General features: G+C 38.2%; 1 protein-coding gene across 1 annotated transcript in view; it reads right to left on the reverse strand.

Moving 5' to 3' along the window:
* Window positions 1–22,774, reverse strand: part of LOC150076268 (acylamino-acid-releasing enzyme-like) — a 428,243-nt gene that overhangs the window by 53,359 nt on the left and 352,110 nt on the right. Inside the window, exon 20 of the mRNA XM_090387301.1 lies at window positions 18,466–18,496. Coding sequence (XP_090243427.1) covers window positions 18,466–18,496 — 31 coding nt within the window. The remainder of the gene's footprint in view (window positions 1–18,465; window positions 18,497–22,774) is intronic.

A 22,774-nucleotide genomic window follows, 5' to 3' on the forward strand; every position in this document is an offset into this window, starting at 1 on the left:
AGGGTTTTTGCTTTTGTAAAAGTGACTACGGTGGTCTGAGACAGTATTTAAATTGTGTACAGTGGGACCAGGGGATGATGTTACTAACAGCAAATTCAAAATGGGAAGCATTCAAAGAATTAATAAATAAATAAATAAATAAAATTTCTGTTTATACTCTGGAATGACCAAACAGTCAGAGGAGTTCACAAGATAGACAGAATACAAGAAACAGCACCATATTTAGCAGTTACAGGCTTGAACTCTGGTCACTCAAGGCACATGTACTTATGCATCTGACCACCCGGCTATGGCAGCCTCTTGGAAGCTACAAGGCTTTTCATACCAACTAACAAATACTGTTCAAGATTTAGGCTTAAATGGATGTCAGATGAACTAATTAGACATGTGGCAGATAAAAAAATGCATGGGATACATATAAATTAACAGGTGACACAGAAGCCTATGATAAATATAAACTGGTCTGTAACCAAGTCAGAAAGGAGGTTGGGCAGGCAAAGGCAGATTACGAGAAATCTTTGGCAAACAATGCAAAGAAAAACAGCAAAGAGTTCTTTATGTATGTAAAGTCAAGAAGGAAGGGGATGAATCAGATTGGTCCACTTGATATCAATGGTTCAACTGTTAATGATCCTGCTCAGGTAGTTAACAAACTAAATGAATATTTTGCATCTACATTCACACATGACGAGTTATTCAGGGAAGGGAATTCCCGAGGTGTATTCAACTCTGGCAGTAAGCTAGATAATCTTATAATAACTGAGAGTAAAGTGGAGGAGAAATCGTTGAAGACAAACATAAGAAAGACACCTGGGGTGGATGGAATCTTTCCAGTTATATTAAAGGAGGTGGCATAGGAAGTAAACAAACCCTTAGCCATAATTATGAGAATTATGGCTAAGGGTTAACCCAAAATTACTTGGGGAAAGTACTCATGGACTGGAGAAGTGACACCAATCCCCAAACGAGGATCAAAGGGAGACACATGTTAGTTTAACTTCTGTTCCAGGGAAATTAATGTAGACACTGGTTAAAGAAGCATTGCAGGATCATCTAGACAAGACTTCAGTTATAGCTCAGACACAGCATGTGTTTGTCAAGGGGAAATCATGTCTGACCAATTTGATTGGATACTATGATGTAGTCACAAAGGAACTGGATGCAAAGAATAATTTTGATATCATATATTTGGATCTTAAAAAGGCTTTTGATACTGTTGCACATGGAAGACTGCTGCACAAATTGGAGCAGTGTGGCATTGGAGGCAAACTGCTGCTATGGATAAAGGGATGGTTGAGTGGGAGAAGACAGTGTGGTAATCAATGGACACTGCACTTTGTGGACTAAAGTTATTAGTAGGGACCTCAAGAGTTTCAGTGTTGGGTCCATTGTTGTTATCTGTATTCATCAATGATATTGATGATGGTATATCAGGCTTAATGTCCAAGTTTGCAGACGATACAAAGGTCGGCAGGGTTGTTAATGAGACTAATGACAGTACACTGCTGCAACAGGATCTAGAAAAGTTGAGCAGATGGGCTGAGAGGAGGCAAATGAAGTTTAACATTGACAAATTTAAAGTACTGCATATGGGAAGCAGTAACCCCAGAGTAATGTATCAACTGTGTGGTAAACTACACTGACAGTGGTAGACAGTGAAAAGGACCTCGGGGTAATTGTGCAGGCAGATATGAGGTTTTCTGAGCAGTGCAGACGGTCTGCAAGAGTAGCTCATGGTGTCTTGTCAATGATATACAGGAATTTTTCTAGTAGGGATAAGGAGGTGATTATCCCCTTGTATAAGGCAATGGTCAGGCCACACCTTGAGTACCGAATACAGATCTGGAGGTCTCATTTTAAGAAGGATGTAGAGCTGTTGGAACAAGTACAGAGAAAGGCAACAAGATTAGTGAATGGAACAAAGGGTTGCTCATACGAAGAAAGGCTTAAGTTTTGCAAATTACAGTGTTTGGAGACTAGGCACCTGCGAGATGATCTGATTGAGGTGTATAAAGCCTTGAATGGTTTGAGCATGCTCAATGCGGATGGGATTCTTCCACTTGGTCAGAATAATAGCCTGAGAGGGCATATATATTTTTAAATATTTTCTTTAGAAAATATATAAACGTAGTTTCTTTATATACGTTTGTATATAAAGAAACTACGTCAAAAGATGCTAAGATGTCTTCACTGGAAATTATGGTAGTATTTATTTTTTCAAATGCTTGATTAGTGTTACTAACTTTGAATTTTGAGAAAGGGGGATTTTTTTTTTTTTTTTATGTGAACCCCAAACATGAGAGGTATTAGAACCTATAGTACTTAGTACCGTGCTTGGGTTGGAGGTTGAGAAGACGAAAGAAGATATTTGTTGACATTGGACTTGAACTTCTGTAGATTGTAATTTTCAAGAAATACGTATGAAGGAAGGTTGTTCCAGAAAACGGCAGCTGAATGAATAAATGAGGAAGATGAAAAGTTGGTTCTGTGGGTTTGAAGTTGGACAGTAAATGGATGTTGGCTGGTGGCGGCATGTGTTCGGATTGTTTTCAAAGAGAGAGCGGGAATTATAGAAGCCAATTCAGAAGAACAGTGCCCATGGAAGTATCTGTAGAAGAGGCATGCAGCAGAAACAGTGCGTCTATGAGAAAGCGAGTGGAGAGACTCTGTTAGAGATGAATCGTTAATTAACCTAACTGCCCTCTTCTGAATGGAATCAAGAAGCCTGAGAGAGGTTTTGGGGGCACCACCCCAGATGTGGGAACAATATTCTATAGCAGGGCGGATTTGCGATTTATACAGAGTGAGCAGCTGTTTGGAAGAAAAGTAACGCTGAGAGCGAAAGAGAAAACCAAGTTTTTTAGATGCAGAGGAAGCAATATTTGTAATGTGCTTGTGCCAAGAGAGATTAGAAGTAAGGGTAATCCCCAAAAGAGATATATCATTTTGCCTAGAAATCGGAATGTCACTAAACATAAGCATTGGAGCAGAAGAATCCTTTTTGCGAGATATAAGACAAGACTGCCGACCGGGCTAGCCAAGTGGGTAAAGCACCTACCCGGCAACCCAAAGGTCGTGGGTTCAATTCCCGCCTCGGGCTTGGATCAAAGTACTGCAAAAACCTTGGGAGGTGCAATATGGCCACAGAAGCCGATGCACCGAAAACTACCAAATCAAAAAAAAAAAAAGACAAGACTGAGTTTTAGAAGGGTTGAAATCAACTAAGTTGTCTTTGCCCCACTGGAGAATTACCTGAAGATCGGCATTCAAGGAAATGGTAGCAGATTTTTGAGAAGTTGAAGCTGATTGAGCAGGACAAGGTTTCTCAAAATGGAAAGTGGAATGCAATGTGCTATCATCGGCAAAACTATGGATAGGATTTCCAGTCAATGGAAGAAGGTCATTGATATACAAGAGGAAAAGAGTGGGGGAAAGAACTGAACCTTGGGGAACACCGGCATTAGTGGAGAAGTTAGAAGACAGAGAGCCATCTACCATCACCCTCAGTGAGGGATCACAGAGAAAACTGGATAACCAATTACTAAAAACAGTTGGCAAACCATAAGATGGAAGCTTGTTTAGAAGACCTTTATGCCAAACACGATCAAAAGCCTTTGAGATGTCAAGAACAACTACTTGTGTTTCACCGAACCTTTCCATTGAATTAGTCCATAAATGGGTAACATAAGCCAGAATATCACCAGTGGATGGACACTGAGGAATCCATAGTGGCGATCATTGATCAGACGGAAGGTTTCTAGGTAGTTTAAGAGTTGCCAGTTAATTGATTTCTCCATTACTTTAGAAAGAGTAGAAGTAATTGCAATGGGACGATAATTGGATGGGAGGGATTTGTCACCCTTTTTAGGAACTGGCTGGATATGAGCAAATTTCCAAGCAGAAGGAAAAACACCTTTGGAATAAGAAAGTGAGAAAATGCGGCAAAGAATAGGAGTAAGTTCAGGAGCACAGGTTTTGAGAACAAGTGGAGAAATACCATCAGGACCTGGAGCTTTCTTAGCATCAAGATTCATCAAAACCCTTCTGATATCCTTTTGAGGAAGACCACAGGAGGCATTGAATGGAGCGTGTTGGGAATGGTGGGAGGTGTTTACCAAGATCATTAATACATGAGCTGGAAGAAAAATGGGATGCTAGCAGGTCAGCTTTATCCTTGGCTGAAGTGACAACAGAACCATCTCGTTTGGACAGAGGTGGGAGCAGAGATGGGCAGAAGTTGCGGCCAATAGCTTTGGCAAGAGACCAGAATGCTCGGCTACCATTAGGGCAAGAAGCAAGTTTTCTACTCTTAGCCTGTTCAAACTCTTGTGTGGACTGATTAATAACTGCTTTACAATTGTTGGGAGCTTTGGTGTAGGCAGAAAATGAAACTGAAGAATTAGAAACAAGCCAATTACGATATGCAACATTCTTCTCTTGGACAGCCTTAGCACATTTATTGGAAAACCAAGGTTTAGATAAAGGACGAGATTTTAAAGTGGAGTGGGGGATAAAGGATTCCATTCCTGCAAGAATAATTTCACTGACACGATCTGAGCAAACGTTGACATTAGAAGTTTTGAAACAGTAATCCGACCAAGGAAAAGAAGAAAAGAAGTCTCGCAGGTCATCCCATTTTGCATTCTTGTAATGCCAAACAACACGAGGTTGGGAATAGCCATGAGATAAAGGTTCCATTGGAGAAGAGACAATCACCAAGTTGTGATCTGAAGTGCCTAAAGGACCTCTCACTTTGACCGTATACTTAGAAGGGTTGTTTGTGAGAAAAAGATCAAGCGTATTGGCTGTATGATTAGGATTGTCCGGTATTCTTGTAGGTAAATGAACAATCTGTGCTAGGTCATTAGTAATTGCAAAAGCCTCAGCATCTGGACCTGCTGTTGTGGTGTGACTAGAAAACGGAGGCCAGCTGGAGTTGTGAACATTAAAATCACCAAGGCAAATTACCTCACTGTTAGGCAAGTTGGACTGGAGAAAGTCAAGTTGCAAAGAGAGGAAGTCAAAGAGCTCCAAGTGATTAGTGGAGTTGGGAGAACAGTAGAGACAACAGATGAATTTAACACAATGAGGTAGAGAGATTTTAAGCCAGAGAAGATCAAAGAGAGGAGATTCCAAATTGCCAAGTCTCTGACAGGGAATATCAGAACGGACATATGCACAAGTACCACCTTTGAGGCGAAAGGAATCATACAGCGAATAATTTGGGCATCTGAGATGAGCAGTAGTTGAATCAACCGATAACTGAGATTTTGTCAGAAAAAGTACATGGGGTTTGGCGGACTGCAAGTGGAAATGGACATCATTGAGATTAGAACTGAGACCACGTATATTTGTGAAATAAATTAGGAAGTCCTTGGGAGGTTTAGATCTTTTCGCAGATAAGCTTGCTCTATTAGTTTGACAATTCATGGTGTATTCAATAGTAAGAAAAAGTTGGTGGGACATGCTGTATGAAGTAATGAAATTTTTGGATATGGTGTACATATGGTAAGAATATACCCAGATCCTTGACATAACGTGGCCTCAACAATGCTCCCCGCATACACACTACTCGGACTCCCTCCAGTCACTATCTGGCAGAGTAGAGGTAGCAAGATTATACACTAGCTGATCCGGAAGCCTCCTAGAGAGTTACCAATAGGTTCGGTCCGGTGTACTAACTAGCGGCCGGCCTGCGAACACCGTTTTAGAGCTGTACCCTCGAAATGTAAGGAATATTGGATCTCGCCACGACGTTCATCATAACCTCAAAAGTCATCAATCATACTGCATGATGGAAGAGATAGGGAAGGGTTGACCGGAACTTAGCTCTAGAGACTAAACATGGGTTCCACCACTTCAAGCCTCCAATAAGCAAAGTGGTGGTATTTCACCGGTTGATGAGAGTCATCTACCACCTAGTACTGCCTGGTAACATAGAGGGGCGGCGTTCCTCCATGTGGTGTGGGCACCACACCTCGACCCCTGCTTACGTTGGTTCACACCTGGGTGGTCACCCACCATGTACTTGTGCATGGAGGTTATACCCAGGATTACTAACAGTCCCACCATCGTGAAGGTGCAAGCAGAGGATCTGGCTGTCACAGACCATCCGGACTTTGCCGAAATTGGGTCCACTTACTTGAGTGTCACTCGAATATCAGTTCCATCAGCGTTTTAGACTCCCAGGTAGCAAGTACAGCTTGTCTGGCATATCTGAGAGAATGTCTGTGACAACCTAAAGGACCAAGTATAATTTTTACTAATAATTTTTATAATTTTTACTAATAATTTTTATAATTTTTACTAAAAAGTAGGATAGGTTGGCAAAGGCAGATTTGCTAAAGGAAACTATTGGTCTTAGGGGGCCAGGTTTGTGTAATTTGGTGATGCCAAACATATGTGGGAGGATGTTGTTATGTATACTGATTTGCTGTAATGCGTGTAAATTAATTTCTTTATTTGATCTTAGTCTTCTTAGAATAACATCGAGTTTATTTTTAAGTTTGGAAATATTGTATGCGTTATCAATTTTATAGGTGTCTTGGTCGGAAAATAGCTGTTCCATTTTGTCAATATAGGTGCTTTTATCTAGAATTACAAATGTATCACCTTTGTCACCTTTTTTGTATAATAATGTTTGGAATATTCCGTAGTTTTTGTATGTCTAATAGTTGTTTTTTCATGTTGAGTTGGGGGGTGAGTTTTAAATTGATAATGGCGTTGGTTTGGTGCATGATCCGCCATTTATCGTGGTGGTTTCAGAGTTTAGTTTGTAAGTCTAGGATGCAATCTTTTATGGGATAATGGTGGTCCCTTATAGCGAAGTTAAACCCATGTTCCAGTCCTGAATGCTCAGTGGTGAAGGATTGTGATGAAATATTAATGGTGGAATTCTGTGGAGGGGTTGTATTTTTTTGTATGAGTGTATTCCATTTTTTAATATGCCTTTGTTCCATGTCTTTGAGGGCAGCATTAATGCGTGTGTCGTTGAAGGTAGTAAATTCTATCCAAGTTTGGAGTGACATTTCTTTTTTAAGATTGAATCTTAACTGATGTATTTGATGTAATAATTGATATTTTTTATTGAACCTTTTATGTAATTCTTCCCGTATAATGGCAATTGAGGTTTGATGTATAATAGTAATAGTAGTAGTGGCATGTGATGCAAGAAAGCAAATGTATGAGCTTATGCAGCATCAGCCAAAAAAAAAAAAAAAAAAAAAAAAAAAAATCACACCATTCCCTCCAAATGCCTGTCCAGTTCCTCCTTAAATTTATTCAACCTATCAACTTCCACAACGACAGATGGAAGTTTATTCCAGCAATTAACCACCCACTGGCTAAAGGCAAATTTCCACACATCTATTCTACATCTGTCCTTTCTTAATTTGAATTTATGTCCCCTTAGGTTCGTAATCTGAACATGTGGAAGGATCCCATCAGAATTCAGCGTGCTCAACCCATTCAAGGCCTAATAATGTATGGATATCTTTTGCAAGTGTTTTTGGGAAAAATATGAGCGAATTTAGGAATTATGTTGTGAGTAAGGCATTTTTGTAAGAATGAAATATGGAGTTTGTTAGTAAAATACTTAACAAGTATTTTTGAAAGGTGTGTGTTTTTGTCTAGCATGTTCAAAGGCATCAAGGATCAAAAATTAAATAGGTGGTGCAGATAAGGTGTAGATATAATCATTAAAGTATCTTATAGTTTGACAATTAGATAAGTTATAGGATTTCTTAAAGTACCGATATGATTGGACTCAAGTTCGCAATTAGCAAATCTGCCTTTGCCAACCTATTCTCCTTTTTTAGTAAAAATTATATCCCCCCCCCCCCTCACAAGATTCTCAAAATTCAAAGTTAGTAACACTAATCAAGCATTTGAAAAAATAAATACTACCATAATTTCCAGTGAAGACAACTTAGCATCTTTTGACATAGTTTCTTTATATACAAACGTATATAAAGAAATAACGTTTATATATTTTCTTTATATATATATATATATATATAAAGAAAATATATAAAAACTCTCAATTTTTATCTCCCAATGCTTATGTCACACCAAACTGACTCGACACTGCACTGTCCAGCAATGTCGACTGGCTTCACTTCCTTGGATTTTATGTGTTTCTTAACTAATAGCATAACCCCCTCCTCACTTCCTATCCTGTCTATCCTTTCTGTATAAATTGTACTCGCCAAATTCCAGTTCTGCATTCCTTATATCTGTGTGACACCAAGTCTCTGATATCCCAACAATATCTGCCTTTGCTGTTTTGAGCAATAGCTCAAATTCATCAAATTTATTTACCAAACTCCTAGCATTGGTGGATACGCAAGTATACATGCACCTATTCCTATTCTTAGCTACCCTAACACAACCCATGTGTTTACTTGTACCGCAATGACTCCCAGCAGTCTCTGAAATATCCTGCATCTTGTTTTCCAGGCTGCTGCTCATTCCAATAGAAGCAGTGCAAGAATTGCTTTCAACTCTGCCAGTGGCTACTATTAATTTATTAGTCCTTGTATTCTCCCCAAGCTAGCAGTTTTCCAACCCACCTAAAACTGCCTTGATAGCATCAGCAAATATTCTTGCACCTTTTCTATTTAAGTGTATCCCATCCCTGTAGAAGCAGTCTCTCCTGTTAACAAGTACAGACCAGGCTGAAAAAAATTGTACCCCTTGAGCCTTGCACAATCTTTCCAGGGCTGAATTTGAGAGAGGTGCGATTGATTAAAGTAGTAGTAGTGGCATGTGATGCAAGAAAGCAAGTGTATGAGCTTATGCAGCATCAGCCAAAAAAAAAATAAAAAAAAATCACACCTTTCGATCCAAATGCCTGTCCAGTTCCTCCTTAAATTTATTTAACCTATCAACTTCCATAACAACAGATGGAAGTTTGTTTCAGCAATTAACCACCCGCTGGCTAAAGGCAAATTTTCGCACATCTATTCTACATCTGTCTTTTCTTAATTTGAATTTATGCCCCTACAGGTTCGTAATCTGAACAAATGGAAGGACCCCTTCACAATTCAGCATGCTCAACCCATTCAAGGCTGTATAGACCTCAATCAGATCACCACGCAGGTGCCTAGTCTCCAGCCACTGCAATTTGCAGAACTTGAGGATCTCTTCATTCCCCTCACCAATCTTGTTGCCCTTCTCTGTACATTTCAAGCAAATCTACATCCTTCCTAAAATGAGGGCTCGAGACCTGTACACAGTACTCAAGGCGTGGCCTGACCATTGCCTTATACAGAGGGACAATCACCTCCTTTTCCCTGCTAGCAAAATTCCTATATATCATTGACAAAACCCCATGACCTGCCCTGGCAGCCTGTCTGCATTGCTCAGAAAACTTCATATCTGACTGCACAATTACTCCCAGGTCTTTTTCATTTTTTACCGCCTTAAGTGTAATACCACAGAGTTGGTACGTTTATCTGGGGTTACTTCTACCCATATGCAGTGCTTTGCATTTCTCAAGGTAAAAAAATTCAGTTGCCACTTCTTAGCCCATCTGCCCAAATTATCTAGATCCTGCTGCAGTAGCATACTGCCATTACTGTCATTAACAACCCTGCCAACCTTTGTATCATCTGCAAACTTCGATATACCTTTCATCAATATCATTGATAAACATACAAAACAACAGAGGACCCAACATTGTACCCTGTGGGACTCCAATAATAACATTAGTCCACGAAGAGCAGCACCCATTGATTACCACCCTCTGTCTTCTCCCACTCAACCATCCTTTTATGCATTGTAGCAACTTACCCTTAATACCATTCTGCTCCAATTTGTACAATAGTCTTCCATGCACAACAGTGTCAAAAGCTTTCCTGAAATCCAAATATATGATATCAAAATTATGTTTTGCATCCGGTTCCTTTGTAACCACATCATAATATCCTATCAAATTTGTCAGACAAGGCTTTCCCTTAACACACCCATGCTGTGTCTGAATTATTGCTGCAGTCTTGTCTAGATGATCCTGCAATGCATCTTTAACCAGTGACTCCATTATTTTACCCGGAACAGAAGTTAAACTAACTAGTCTGGAATTACTTGTGTCACCCTTCGATCCCCCTTTGTGAATTGGGGATACATTTGCACATCTCCAGTCTGTGGGGACCTCCCCTGAGTCCAAGGATGCTCTCATAATTATGGCTAAGGGTTTGCTTAGTTGTTTTGTCACCTCCTTAATATAACTGGATAGATCCCATCCACCCCAGGTGCATTTCTTATGTTTAACTTCAACAATTTCTCCTCCACTTTGCTCTCAGTTATTACAAAATCATTAAGCACCTTGCTACAATTTGATAACCCTCTGCCATTTTCAAACCTTAATAATTCCTCATGTGTGAATGTAGATGCAAAATACTCATTCAATTTGTTTGCTATCTGAGCAGGATCATCAACAGTCGAACCATTGATATCAAGTGGACCAATCAGTTTCATCCCCTTCCTTTTAGGGTTTATATAAGTAAAGAAATTCTTGCTGTTTTTCTTAGCATCTGTTTTACCAAAGATTTCTCGTATCTGCCTTCGCCTGCCTAATCTCCTTTGTGACCTGATTACGGACTAGTTTATATCTGCTGTAGGCTTCTGAGACACATGATAATTTATATGCATCCCATGCATTTTTCTTCTCTGTCACAAGTCTCATTAGTTCATTTGATAACCATTTGGGCCTAAACCTTGAACAATATTTCTTAATAGGTATGAAACTTTTAGTAGCATCCACGATTAATTCCTTGAATGCTTCCCACTTAGAATTTACTGTTGGTAGCATTGTCAGTTGATCCCACTGTACAGAATTTAAAAACCGTCTGAGACCACTGTACTCACCTTTACAGAAGTAAAAACCCTTTTCTTTACCCCGATGGTAATTATATCTAAGTAAATCCCACATTAGTACACTGCGATCACTACCACCTAGTGGTTGCTTTATCTGCAAATTCTTAATACACGAATGTATTAATATTACCCTCTCTGGTTACCTCTTGAACATGCTGCTGCAGAAAACAATCATTCAATAAATCCATAAAAGTCTTACTACTGTGTGAGTGACCAACCCACAAGTTCCAGTCAATATCTGGGAAGTTAAAATCCCCCATTATAAGACATTCTGATTTACTAGCCCACTCTATTTCTCTGTTTAATTGTGCATTGTACTCATTTGAATCATTAGGCCTATAACACACTCCTACTCTTATTTTTGCTTTTGCAGTGCTTATGTCACAGCAAACTGACTCAACAGTGCACTGTTCATCTATATCAACTGGATGCACTTCTTTTGATTTTACATATTTCTTAATTAACAGCATAACACTTCCTCCCTTCCTATCCTGTCTATCCTTTCTGTACACATTGTACTCCCCAAATTCCAGTTCTGCATTCCTTATTTCTGTGTGACACCATGTCTCTGCTATCCCAATAATATCCGCCTTTGATGTCTTGACCAACACTTCAAATTCATCAAATTTATTTACTATAATTCTAGCATTGGTATACATGTACCTATCCTTATTATTAGTTACCCTAACACATCCCACGATGACTGCCATCCGTCCCTGAAACCCCCAGCACCCCTCGCTCCAGGTCGATAATTATTCTAATAGAAGTTGTGCAAGAATCACCTTCACCTGTGCCTGCAGCTACTTTTAAACTTTTAGTCTGTGAATCCCCCAAGCCAGCAGTTTTCTGACCCACCTAACACTGCCTCGATAGCATCAGCAAATATTCTTGGACCCTTTCTATTTAAATGTATCCCATCCCTGTAGAAGCAGTCTCTCCTGTTAACAAGTATTGTCTGTCATTAGGAATTCTCATAAGGCTTGTAGTGTAAATGGTAAGTGTATGTTTTTGTATAAATAAACTATGTCAAAAGACGCCAAGATGTCTTCACTGGAAATTATGATAGTATTTATTTTTTCAAATGCTTGATTAGTGTTACTAACTTAGAATTTTGAGAATCTTGTGAGGGGGGATTGGTTGGCAAAGACAGATTTGCTAATTGCGAACTTGAGTCCAATCATATTGGTACTTTAAGAAATCCTATAACTTATCTAATTGTCAAACTGTAAGATATTTTTACGATTATATCTACACCTTATCTGCACCGCCTATTTAATTCTTGATCCCTTTGAACATGCTAGACAAAAAGACACACCTTTCAAAAATACTTGTTAAGTATTTTACTAACAAACTCCATATTTCATTCTTACAAAAATGCCTTACTCACAACATAATTCTTAAATTCGCTCGTATTTTTCCCCAAAACACTTGCAAAAGATATCCACACATTATACATCAAACCTCAATTGCCATTATACGGGAAGAATTACATAAAAGGTTCAATAAAAAATATCAATTATTACAACAAATACATCAGTTAATATTCAATCTTAAAAAAGAAATGTCACTCCAAACTTGGATAGAATTTACTACCTTCAATGACACACACATTAATGCTGCCCTCAAAGACGTGGAACAAAGGCATATTAAAAAATGGAATACACTCATACAAAAAATACAACCCCCCCCCACAGAATTCCACCGTTAATATTTCATCACAAACCTTCACTACCACTGAGCTTTCAAAACTGGAACATGGGTTTAACTTCGCTATAAGGGACCACCATTATCCCATAAAAGATTGCATCATAGAGTTACAAACTAAACTCGAAAACCACCCCGATAAATGGCGAATCATGCACCAAACCAACGCCATTATCAATTCATAACTCACCCCCCCAACTCAACATGAAAAAACAACAACTATTAGACATACAAAAACTACGGAATATTCCAAACATTATTCAAAACCTTTGTCACCTTTTTGTATAATAATAAAAAACATTATTATACAAAAAGGTGACAAAGGTGATACAATTGTAATTCTAGATAAAAGCACCTATATCAACAAAATGGAACAGATACTTTCCGACCAAGACACGTATAAAATAGATAACGCATACAATATTTCCAAACTTAAAAATAAACTCGATGTTATTCTAAGGAGACTAAGATCAAATAAAGAAATTAATTTACACACATTACAGCAAATCGGTATATGTAACAACATCCTCCCACATATGTTTGGCATCACCAAATTACACAAACCTGGCTATCCCCCCCAATATTTTCCTTCAGCAAATCTGCCTTTGCCAACCTATCCTCCTTTTTAGTAAAAATTATATCCCCCCCCCCACAAGATTCTCAAAATTCAAAGTTAGTAACACTAATCAAGCATTTGAAAAAATAAATACTACCATAATTTCCAGGGAAGACATCGTAGTGTCTTTTGACATAGTTTCTTTATATAGAAACGTACACTTACCATTTACACTACAAGCCTTACGAGAATTCCTAATGACAGACAATACTTTAATCAATCGCACCTCTCTCTCTCTCTCTCTCTCCATCAACAATATCTTAGAACTTACTTCGTTTTTACTGGATGCTAGACACTTCCGGTTCCATAACCAAATATTTCAACAAACATTCGGCCTACCCATGGGTCTAGGAATTTCTGCCCCCTTATCTGAGATTTATTTAGCAACCATAGAAAACCAAATACTATAGCCTTACCCTTCAGGGATTAAACTATATATACGTTATGCAGACGACATACTTATAATAGGAAATAGAACTACAATTTGTGGGGGGTGGAAAACAAAGAATTTAACGAATGATTTATTTATATTTTTTTATTGTTTTATTCTTATTTTTATTTATTCTTAATTTTATTTATTCTATATTTTTATTTATTTATTTCGTTTTGTTCCCTTTTAATGTTTTGTCCACTTTATTCTTAATTCCCCCACTTACGCATCTGACCTTACTTCACAGAAGAATTCCAAATTCAAGGGAACTTCTCGATTAATTATAATTCCCTTCGGAAATGCTGTGGTTCATGAATGACAAAAGCACACACACATATATATAATATAACATAGTTTATTTACATATATATACTACATAAAAAAATGGACAAACTGAGGCATGTACTATTAATATTCAACTTTGTCTACTTAGTATTAGTTATATATACAATTACGTACATTGGTTATACTCTATTAATGTTATCCTTTCGTTTACAACACAAACTATATTAGTACAGCAAACTGTTATAGTTTCTTCCTTGCACTTGATCCATAAATTTCCTTACATGCTCCATAATTCTTACCTTATACACTGGTTTGGGACTTTACCCTCCCCTTCCAAAATGCTAATCATATCTACATTTTCCAGGAAACAACTTATGACAAATATTCCCTTTCTCTCCTTTGCTTATAACATAACATATGTTTTATTATTAATCAAAGCCACTACTATCATTAACACCCTTTTCTTCTTCTTTAGTTCCTTTCACTAATTACAAAGTTATAACTGTCAAATTTCTATTATTATTACTTAACTTATCTCTCTCTACATTACGTATATATTTTTATACATGTATATATCTCTTAGTATCTTAAATCTCCACTAATCTGTTATTAGGGTCCTAAAGTCCTTTAAGGTAACGAGAATACTATGTTAGTCACTTACTTAAATTTCCTCTTAGTCTGGCTTTGCTGTTTTGGATCCTTCCACTCTTAGTTGAAATGTCATCATCGTATATCAGGGCATTCATTCTAGAACTCCTGACGAATTTTCTAGTGAAGATCACAATTCTGGTATTCTGATGGACTCACTGTACACCTGAACTGGGCTGACACGTTGCATACTATCTTACTCCGTCAATATGGGGACTGCTATGTTCATTTTGAGGCCTTTTTCCAACTTACACGGGCTACTTCCATTCGCCACTTTATCGAGCTACTAATTCCGAGTTTTCGCTCCTTTCTCTCGAGCTACTGATTCTGCAGATTTCGCTCCCTTTCTCTCCACCTTATTAAAACCTTTCACAAGGAAAAACTCATAGGGTGCTACCCTCGTTTTCCCACTCCACCTATTAAGAACTCTTTCAAGAAGAAAACTTCACAGGGCGCTACCCTGCTCTTTTCCCACCACGACCAACCACTCAACTGTTAACTGACACATATTTCCTGCCACAACAGAACCCTCAACTGTCCATGTTACTAACTCATCTTCGCAAAACACTCCCAAATTCTCAACCGTGTGTTGTGTTCCAACTATCTCACCCAACTATCAAACACCGACAAAAACTCAACTTAGTATAACATTAACCCATTTCCATTAATACCCACATCACTCCATTCTGTCTCTAACTCACATTTTTACAAAACCACCACAAGAAGGCTCACCTTCCACATAGCTCAACTCAGGCATCTCCTTCCTACTCACATTTTATAACACGACAAAAAACTCAATTCTCAGTCTTAACTCAATTTCCCAAACGCCGACAAGAATCTAAACTTTGTCTCCCCCTAACTCATTTCCACACACCCCTACATACTCAACTCTGGGTTCTCACTGTTTCTAACTCATCTTCATAACCACCCACATAAAGCTCAACTGAGGGATCTGTGTCTGTTTCCCCCTGCTCACTCACTTTTGTTACTCTGAATTCAGCAATACCCCTCATAATTCCAGCCCGCCTTTTTTCTGAGTTTACCCAATCTTCTCATTTTATCAACTTTCATCATTTCCTATTCGTCCTTTAAAATTTCTCAAGCTGTATATTCAGAGCTCATTTTAATCTTTCTCACGGTGTCTATTTAGTGCCCTATCCAACTTCTTATTTTAATAAATTATAATTTTCCCAGATTTTCTGTTCCTTTGAAGCGCACCGCTACTTTGTTTGTGCTTTTAACGAATTTGTTTTTCACTATCTTCTAAACCTGCGATCGCCGACAGACGGACACCAATTTTAAATTCTCACCTTAGCATTTGACCCCTATTTACCACCTGGCTGGTCTCCGGAGGTCCTCGATCAAAAGGAATGTCCGACTGATTGTGTCCTTCCCGTATTGTTCTGTCCTAGCCTAAATTGTTCGCACCTCCTCGCCAGTAGCCATAGTCACGTTTGGCCCATAGTCTCCCACGCTACCTTTACTTGTTACCTTGTCTACATTTAATCCCCTTGCCTGTGACCCATTATCTAATTAGTATTTGTGGCCAGTACTGTTCCGCTGTCCCATATTGCCACTTCCTAATCTTTATTTTACATTAATCTCATTTTTTCTAAAATATTAAACATGTAAGATTTTACATCTTACAAATTGATAATCTTTTTATTAAATTCAACTCAATACAAGATAGACTAAAATACACACTTGAAACAGAAGTTAACAAACAAATCAATTTCGTTAACCTCACATATACAAAACAGGCACCAAACTGGGAACCAAGATTTTTAGGAAAAATACACACACAGATAAATATCTACACTTTGAATCACACCACCCACTTAGTACTAAAAAAGCTGTTCTTTATAACCAAATTCACAATGCTATTAAATACAGCTGTTCAGAAGATGACATCTGTTGAAATACAATATCTTACAAAAAAGTTCATGTCCAGGAAATACCCATTCCAATTAATCCAACACATAATTTCCATCACCAAAAATAACACCAATAATTTACCCAAACACAACACAAAAGGGAGCACGTGCATCATTCTTCCTTATCACAGTAGTCTCGCCAGACAATTCCGTCAAGTGTTCGCAGGCACTGACATTACACTTATATTTTCCTCATATAACAAACTTGGGTCACTATTTAATACATACAAAGAAACATATAAATACCCAATAAATGACATGAATAATATTGTATATTTAATCAAATGTCAGCAAAATTGCAATGCCTGTTACATCGGAAGCACCACTACCAAGTACGGTTCCACAAAAACCTCTAACACACGGGCTTATTACCATTACAACAGGTTCAGAACAGGGTAATCCAGTACCAAGCTTACACTACACGTACATTCCCACAACCACGCCCCTTTAGTTGATTCTGCCATTACCATCATAAAATTAAAATCTAGTTACCAAATTTTTCAATACGAAGCCCTTATTATAGAATGGTTCCGCCATCACACAAAATTAAATGTCATAAATGCGAAACTACCTTCCAACCTTTCCCCGGTCTGGAATCTCACGCACCTAAGATTCCCACGTCACAAAGAGCATCACGGGAACATAGAAGTTCTTTAAAACACGCGTTCTCTTCTCACTTTAGTATTGCCAACTGAAGACGTTAAAAAACGAAAGTCAGTCGTTATGACTTTTGGCTTCACCGGTTTCATATATTTTAGAGTTTTTAATCAATTAATTCTTCAATGACAACCAGGGACACAGTTGTGCACTTCTACTTCCTTGAGCATATTTTAACTCTGTTTTTAATTTTTAATTCCATATTCTTACTAATTAACTCATTTAAACTCTAAATTATTCAAAACCTCTTAAACCACAAAATTATTCATCCATCCTACCTCATGTAACAACTGCAGATTATCTAAGGTGAGTACCGCTTATTAAGCTTTGCTATTTGAACTTGAGGGATGTACAGCTGTTGGTATGAGTACAGAGAAAGGAAACAAGATTAGTGAATGGAACAAAGGGTTGCTCTATTGAAGAAAAGCTTAAGTTTTGCAAAATACAGTGTCTGGAGACTAGGCACCTACGAGGTGATCTGATTGAGGTGTATGAAGCCTTGAATGGTTTGAGCATGCTCAATGTTGATGGGATTCTTCCTCTTGCTCAGAATAATCACCTGAGAGGGCATAAATTAAATTGAGGAAAGGCAGTTGTAGGATAGATGTGCGGAAGTTTGCCTTTAGCCAGCATGTGGTTGATTGCTGGAACAAAATTCCACCTGTCGTTGTAGAAGTTGATAGCTTATACATTTGTACAGATTCAAGGCAGAACTAGACAAACATTTGGAGCAAGTGGATGGGTGAAATCAGAAGGGTCTGTGTGTTTTTTTTTTTGTTTTTTTTTTGGCTGATGCTATATAAGCTTGCTTTCTTGCATCATTTGCCCTTGCTAATGCTAATTTCTATGTCAAGATGAGTCACTGAACATGTTGCAAAAAGTCGCAATTCGTTATGATGCCACAATTTCAAGATACAAAGTTAATCCCTTAACATTTTAATCACACAATGCATAAATTTTATCCTTAAGTTGCCTGTAGTGTTGCTGTATTTGTATTGTTTGGAAAAATATAATAATTAATAATAATAAAACACTGTGAGTCAAACTTATAATTTGATAGTGACATAAGGCTGATTGTAAAGTTGAGGATTACTTGTACATAAATGAATTATTTCCAACCCAGGCATTTTTAAGCTCTGAACTCTGTTACTAATTAAGCATTTTTTTAACTTCTGGCACAAAGTCTAAGAATAATAATTTCTCTTTATAATTTATTATTATTTTTTCCCTCCCTATTAGTGACACAGGGAGGGAGTCTTCATTCATTCATTCTATTCACAAAATACTTAAAAAACGTTTAAATGAAAGATACATACCAGTCTGGAATATCTGAATCTTCATTTTTGCCTATTTAAAATGAAGTGAAATAACAATCAGGAAAAGTGCACAAAAGAAAATTAGCTAAAGCTTTTCTCTTTCATAAATGCAATCTTAGTTAGGCAATTATCTCCTAAAGGCCCTCTATATCTATGCAATTATTTCCTAATTGAGGTTTTTAAGTCTCTGAATGGATTGGGTAAGTCAATGCCAATGGAATGCCTTCCTTTTGCTCAGACTATGCAAATGAGTGGGGCATAAATTCAAATTGAAGAAGGATGGTCACAGGATAGATGTGCAGAAATTTGTCTTTGGTCAGTTGATTGTTGGAACCAACTTCCATCTGGTGTTGTAGAAGTAAGCAGTTTGAATAAATTCAACAAAAAACTAGACATGAGAAGGGATGGATAAGTGATATGGGAAGCGTTTTTTTTTTTTTTTTCTTTGGCTGATGCTGTATAAGCTTGCTTTCTTGCATTCTTTGCCACTACTAAAACTAATATTAATACTAAATAGTAATCATTGAAAAAATAATGGCCGGGGTGATATTATGAAGATGAGTGTTCATCTTCATAATTATGGAAAAGTAAAATCCATATATTGTCAAACTATCTTCCTATCATTAGCACCCATAGATCTGATGGTAGAACTCACTGGGGTCAATTTCTTGAGTAAATGAGATTTTAAAGTTGAGAACCAAAAAAAACAGAAATAGCAACTGTAGTAAAATAAATGTGGTACTTGTTTATGTATTAAATGTGTTTAATAAAGAAAATAAAGTTGATTTCATGTACTTGCAACAGCAGGGATGCATTTGAAAGTCTGAAATACTGCAGTACTGATGAACCTCTTAAATAATTTATATGTGGTGTCACCAGTTAATCACAAATAAATCATATCACCCAGACAGAAAATAGGTTTGTTGGGCACCATTCAATTAAAGCAGAATTTCCCACTGGATGATATTTGTTTTAAGTAAAATGACATGGTTGCATATTCAAATGCAGAAAGTTGTAAATGATCATGCAACAGGGAAATTAAATTCAAGAGTAAGAGCAAATATAGAAAACTGGTATTTTTGCAGTATAACCTTGAAGTTGGCAACTAAGAACTGATGAACTGAAGAGTTTGTATTTGTGTACCGAATGAACAGCACAAGAACTCTAAATTTCTTTCAAATTTTATGGACTGATGAAGCCAGCTTTAGCCAGAATGGAACTGTCAACAGACACAACTGCATTATTAGGCAGCAGGGAAATTTTCATCTGGTCTAAGACAACAGTCACTGAATCGGCTCAAAAATGAAACTCCACCACACAAAACTTTAGTAGCAGTGAATGACTGAATGAGTATATTTAACTGTTGAACTGGATTTGACAGACAAGTGGCCAAACCACTTGTCTGTCAATACCTACAGTACGGCTCACAGATCAATCACTATATATCAGCTTCCCAACATGGCTATAAGACAGAGAGAGGGGGGAGAAAGACTCCTGCCATCATAAATCATTCTTGGAGTTTCCAAATACACCAGACCAAAATCTCCTTCTTAAGAGATGATCTAAAAGCTGGCTGATGTTTCCATAAATCAGGGACAGCCTCAAAATGGGTCACCAACATTAACCCATTAATATCTAGAAAATAAACTCATACACCGACCATTGAACAAAATTTACTGTAACTAAAATTTTTACAAATAGTATAAAAACAAATTATTTACAATAAACTAATAATTGTATATTACGGAATACTAAAAACTGTAATAAAAGATCGTTTACTATAAAATAAGCTAAAATATAAAATTAAAAGCGCTAAAAACCTGGAGCTTTCGAGAGCGTCAGCTCTCTTCTTCAACGGTAATATGACTTTCTGCAACATCTCCTTAAATAGCAGGTTCACGGTACCTCCACATGTGGTATTTCTCCACGTGGTTCAATTGGCACATGGTCAGAACCGGAAGCGGAAATGTCTCGGGTACGTGGCAAATAAAATCGTTCATCCGAACTTAATACAATTGTTTCAAAAATAGGACGAATACGCATGCCTCTATCTCTATTCATGGTATCCTTACTGGATGAACCAATCCGTAAACCCTCGAGCCATTTACGCTCCCAGTATCCGTGTGCACGATCCAAAATAATAGCGTCCTCCGGGGAGATTTGATGCTGCTTCTCCCAAAAATGTTCGGCCACGGCAGACTTACTGTAATCAGTGGTTCTTATGGCATTTAAATGTTCCCCCAGACGATCTCTAAGCCGTCGTTTTGTTTCCCCCACAATCCGTGCATTCTATTCTATAAATAACTCCGCTACTGAGATCTTTTGGTATACGGTCTTTGACCTGAGACACAGCTGTGCACAGCCTCCGCTCAGGAAGCTGTACACAGCGTGTCTTATAACCCCGTAAAATTCTTGCCAGATGCTCAGTAAGGCCCGGATAGTAGGGGATGTATACGGTGGCTACCGGGACGAACGACTCCCTACGCTCAGACACCCCTCTACTATATCTATCCAGGATCCTCTGGGGGTATCCGCACTTTCTAAGTTCTGCCGTGACACGATTAATTTCTTTCTCTTTATCCTCAGAAGTGGTACAGTGTGATCTTACTCTGTCAAATAAAGCTTTTGCTACACTATTCTTGTATTGTCCAGCTTGTGCTGAATTATAGTGGGTGTATTGACCTCTACACATGGGTTTTTAAAAAAACTGACGTCTTAAGCCTAGAACCCGCCCTAGAGACCAATACATCCAAAAACGACAGAGTACCGCCCGTTTCCACCTCTGAGGTAAATTGTATAAATTGGGAGAAGCTATTAAGCCAGCAAACGGCATCGTCCTCCCTCCCCTTCTGGACCAGGGCAAAGGTATCATCAACGTATCTTCTCCAATTCCTGATAGGAAACGAACACCCACTAAAAACCCTACTTTCCAACTCCTCCATGGCCAAGTTGGCCACGGTGGCACTAATAGGTGAACCCATGGCCGTACCGCGAACCTGCTTATACATAGTTCCTTGAAATAACATGGTAGTGCTAGCTAGACATAATTCTACCCCGGTACAAATATCTTCCACACCGAGCAGTGATCTATTACCAAGTGAGGCATCCCTGGTCAATGCCATTTTTACACAATATACTGCATGATTAATAGGAATACATGTAAATAAAGATACAACATCAAAAGAGATCATGCTCTCATCATCATTTATAGTCAAATTCCCCACAAAATTCACAAACTCTCTACTGTCCTTAAGAACTGTCCTCTACTGTCCCCAACGGGCCATTAATAAGTTTCCTGAGCCTTTAGCTAATGAAATCCATGTGAAGTCTGCTGCAGCGTTGAGTCAGGTGAGGAAGGCATCCCCGAATCTCAGCCTTAGTCAAAAGAGAGCACTAGAAGAATTAAGAAGAGACAAAGGAATAGTTGTTTTACCAGCGGACAAAGGGAGATCAACGGTGGTCCTAAATACAGAAGATTATAATAAGAAGGCATTGGAACTTCTGCAAGATAATAACACTTATAAGGTGATCCAGAGGAACCCATTGGTGGGTCTGGAAAGGCGAGTCAATAAATTGGTACAATCCTGGTTGAACATGGAGAAGATTTCCAAGGAGAGTTACTGGTCATTACACACTACAGGTAGTCAACTCCCGCGATTCTATGGACTGCCAAAAATTCATAAGGCAGAAGTACCCTTGAGACCTATAGTTTCATTTATAGGGAGTCCTTCCTATGCGTTATCAGGGTACTTGGCCAAATTAATTGCACCCATAGTGGGGCAGTCCGAGTATGTTGTTAAGGACAGTACAGAGTTTGTGAATTTTGTGGGGAATTTGACTATAATGATATTAATACTAATGATATTAAGAGTAGGAGACCAGCAGAATTACTTAGCAAGTACAGGTCACTGTTGAAAAAAAGCCGTGAATTAGGGTTGAATTTGAAAGTGTCTGCAATTCTGCCCAGACACGATAGGAGGGAGTATATGATGAGAGCCTTGTCGATCAATTCGGCCCTGGAGGGATTGTGCAAGGCTCAAGGGGAGAATTTTTTTCAGCCTGGACTGTACTTGTTAACAGGAGAGATTGCTTCTACAGGGATGGGATACACTTAAATAGAAAGGGTGCAAGAATTTTTGCTGATGCTGTCGAGGCAGTGTTAGGTGGGTCGGAAAACTGCTAGTTGGGGGGATACAAGGACTAATAGATTAACAGTAGCCACTGGCAGAGGTGGAAGTGATTCTTGCACTGCTTCTATTGAAATGAGCAGAAGCCTGAAAAACAAGATGCAGGATATTTCAGAGACTGC

This window comes from Mastigoproctus giganteus, chromosome 13 (assembly GCF_048544385.1).
Source record: "Mastigoproctus giganteus isolate SK-2022 chromosome 13, ASM4854438v1, whole genome shotgun sequence".
NCBI classification, from domain to species: Eukaryota; Metazoa; Arthropoda; class Arachnida; order Uropygi; family Thelyphonidae; genus Mastigoproctus; species Mastigoproctus giganteus.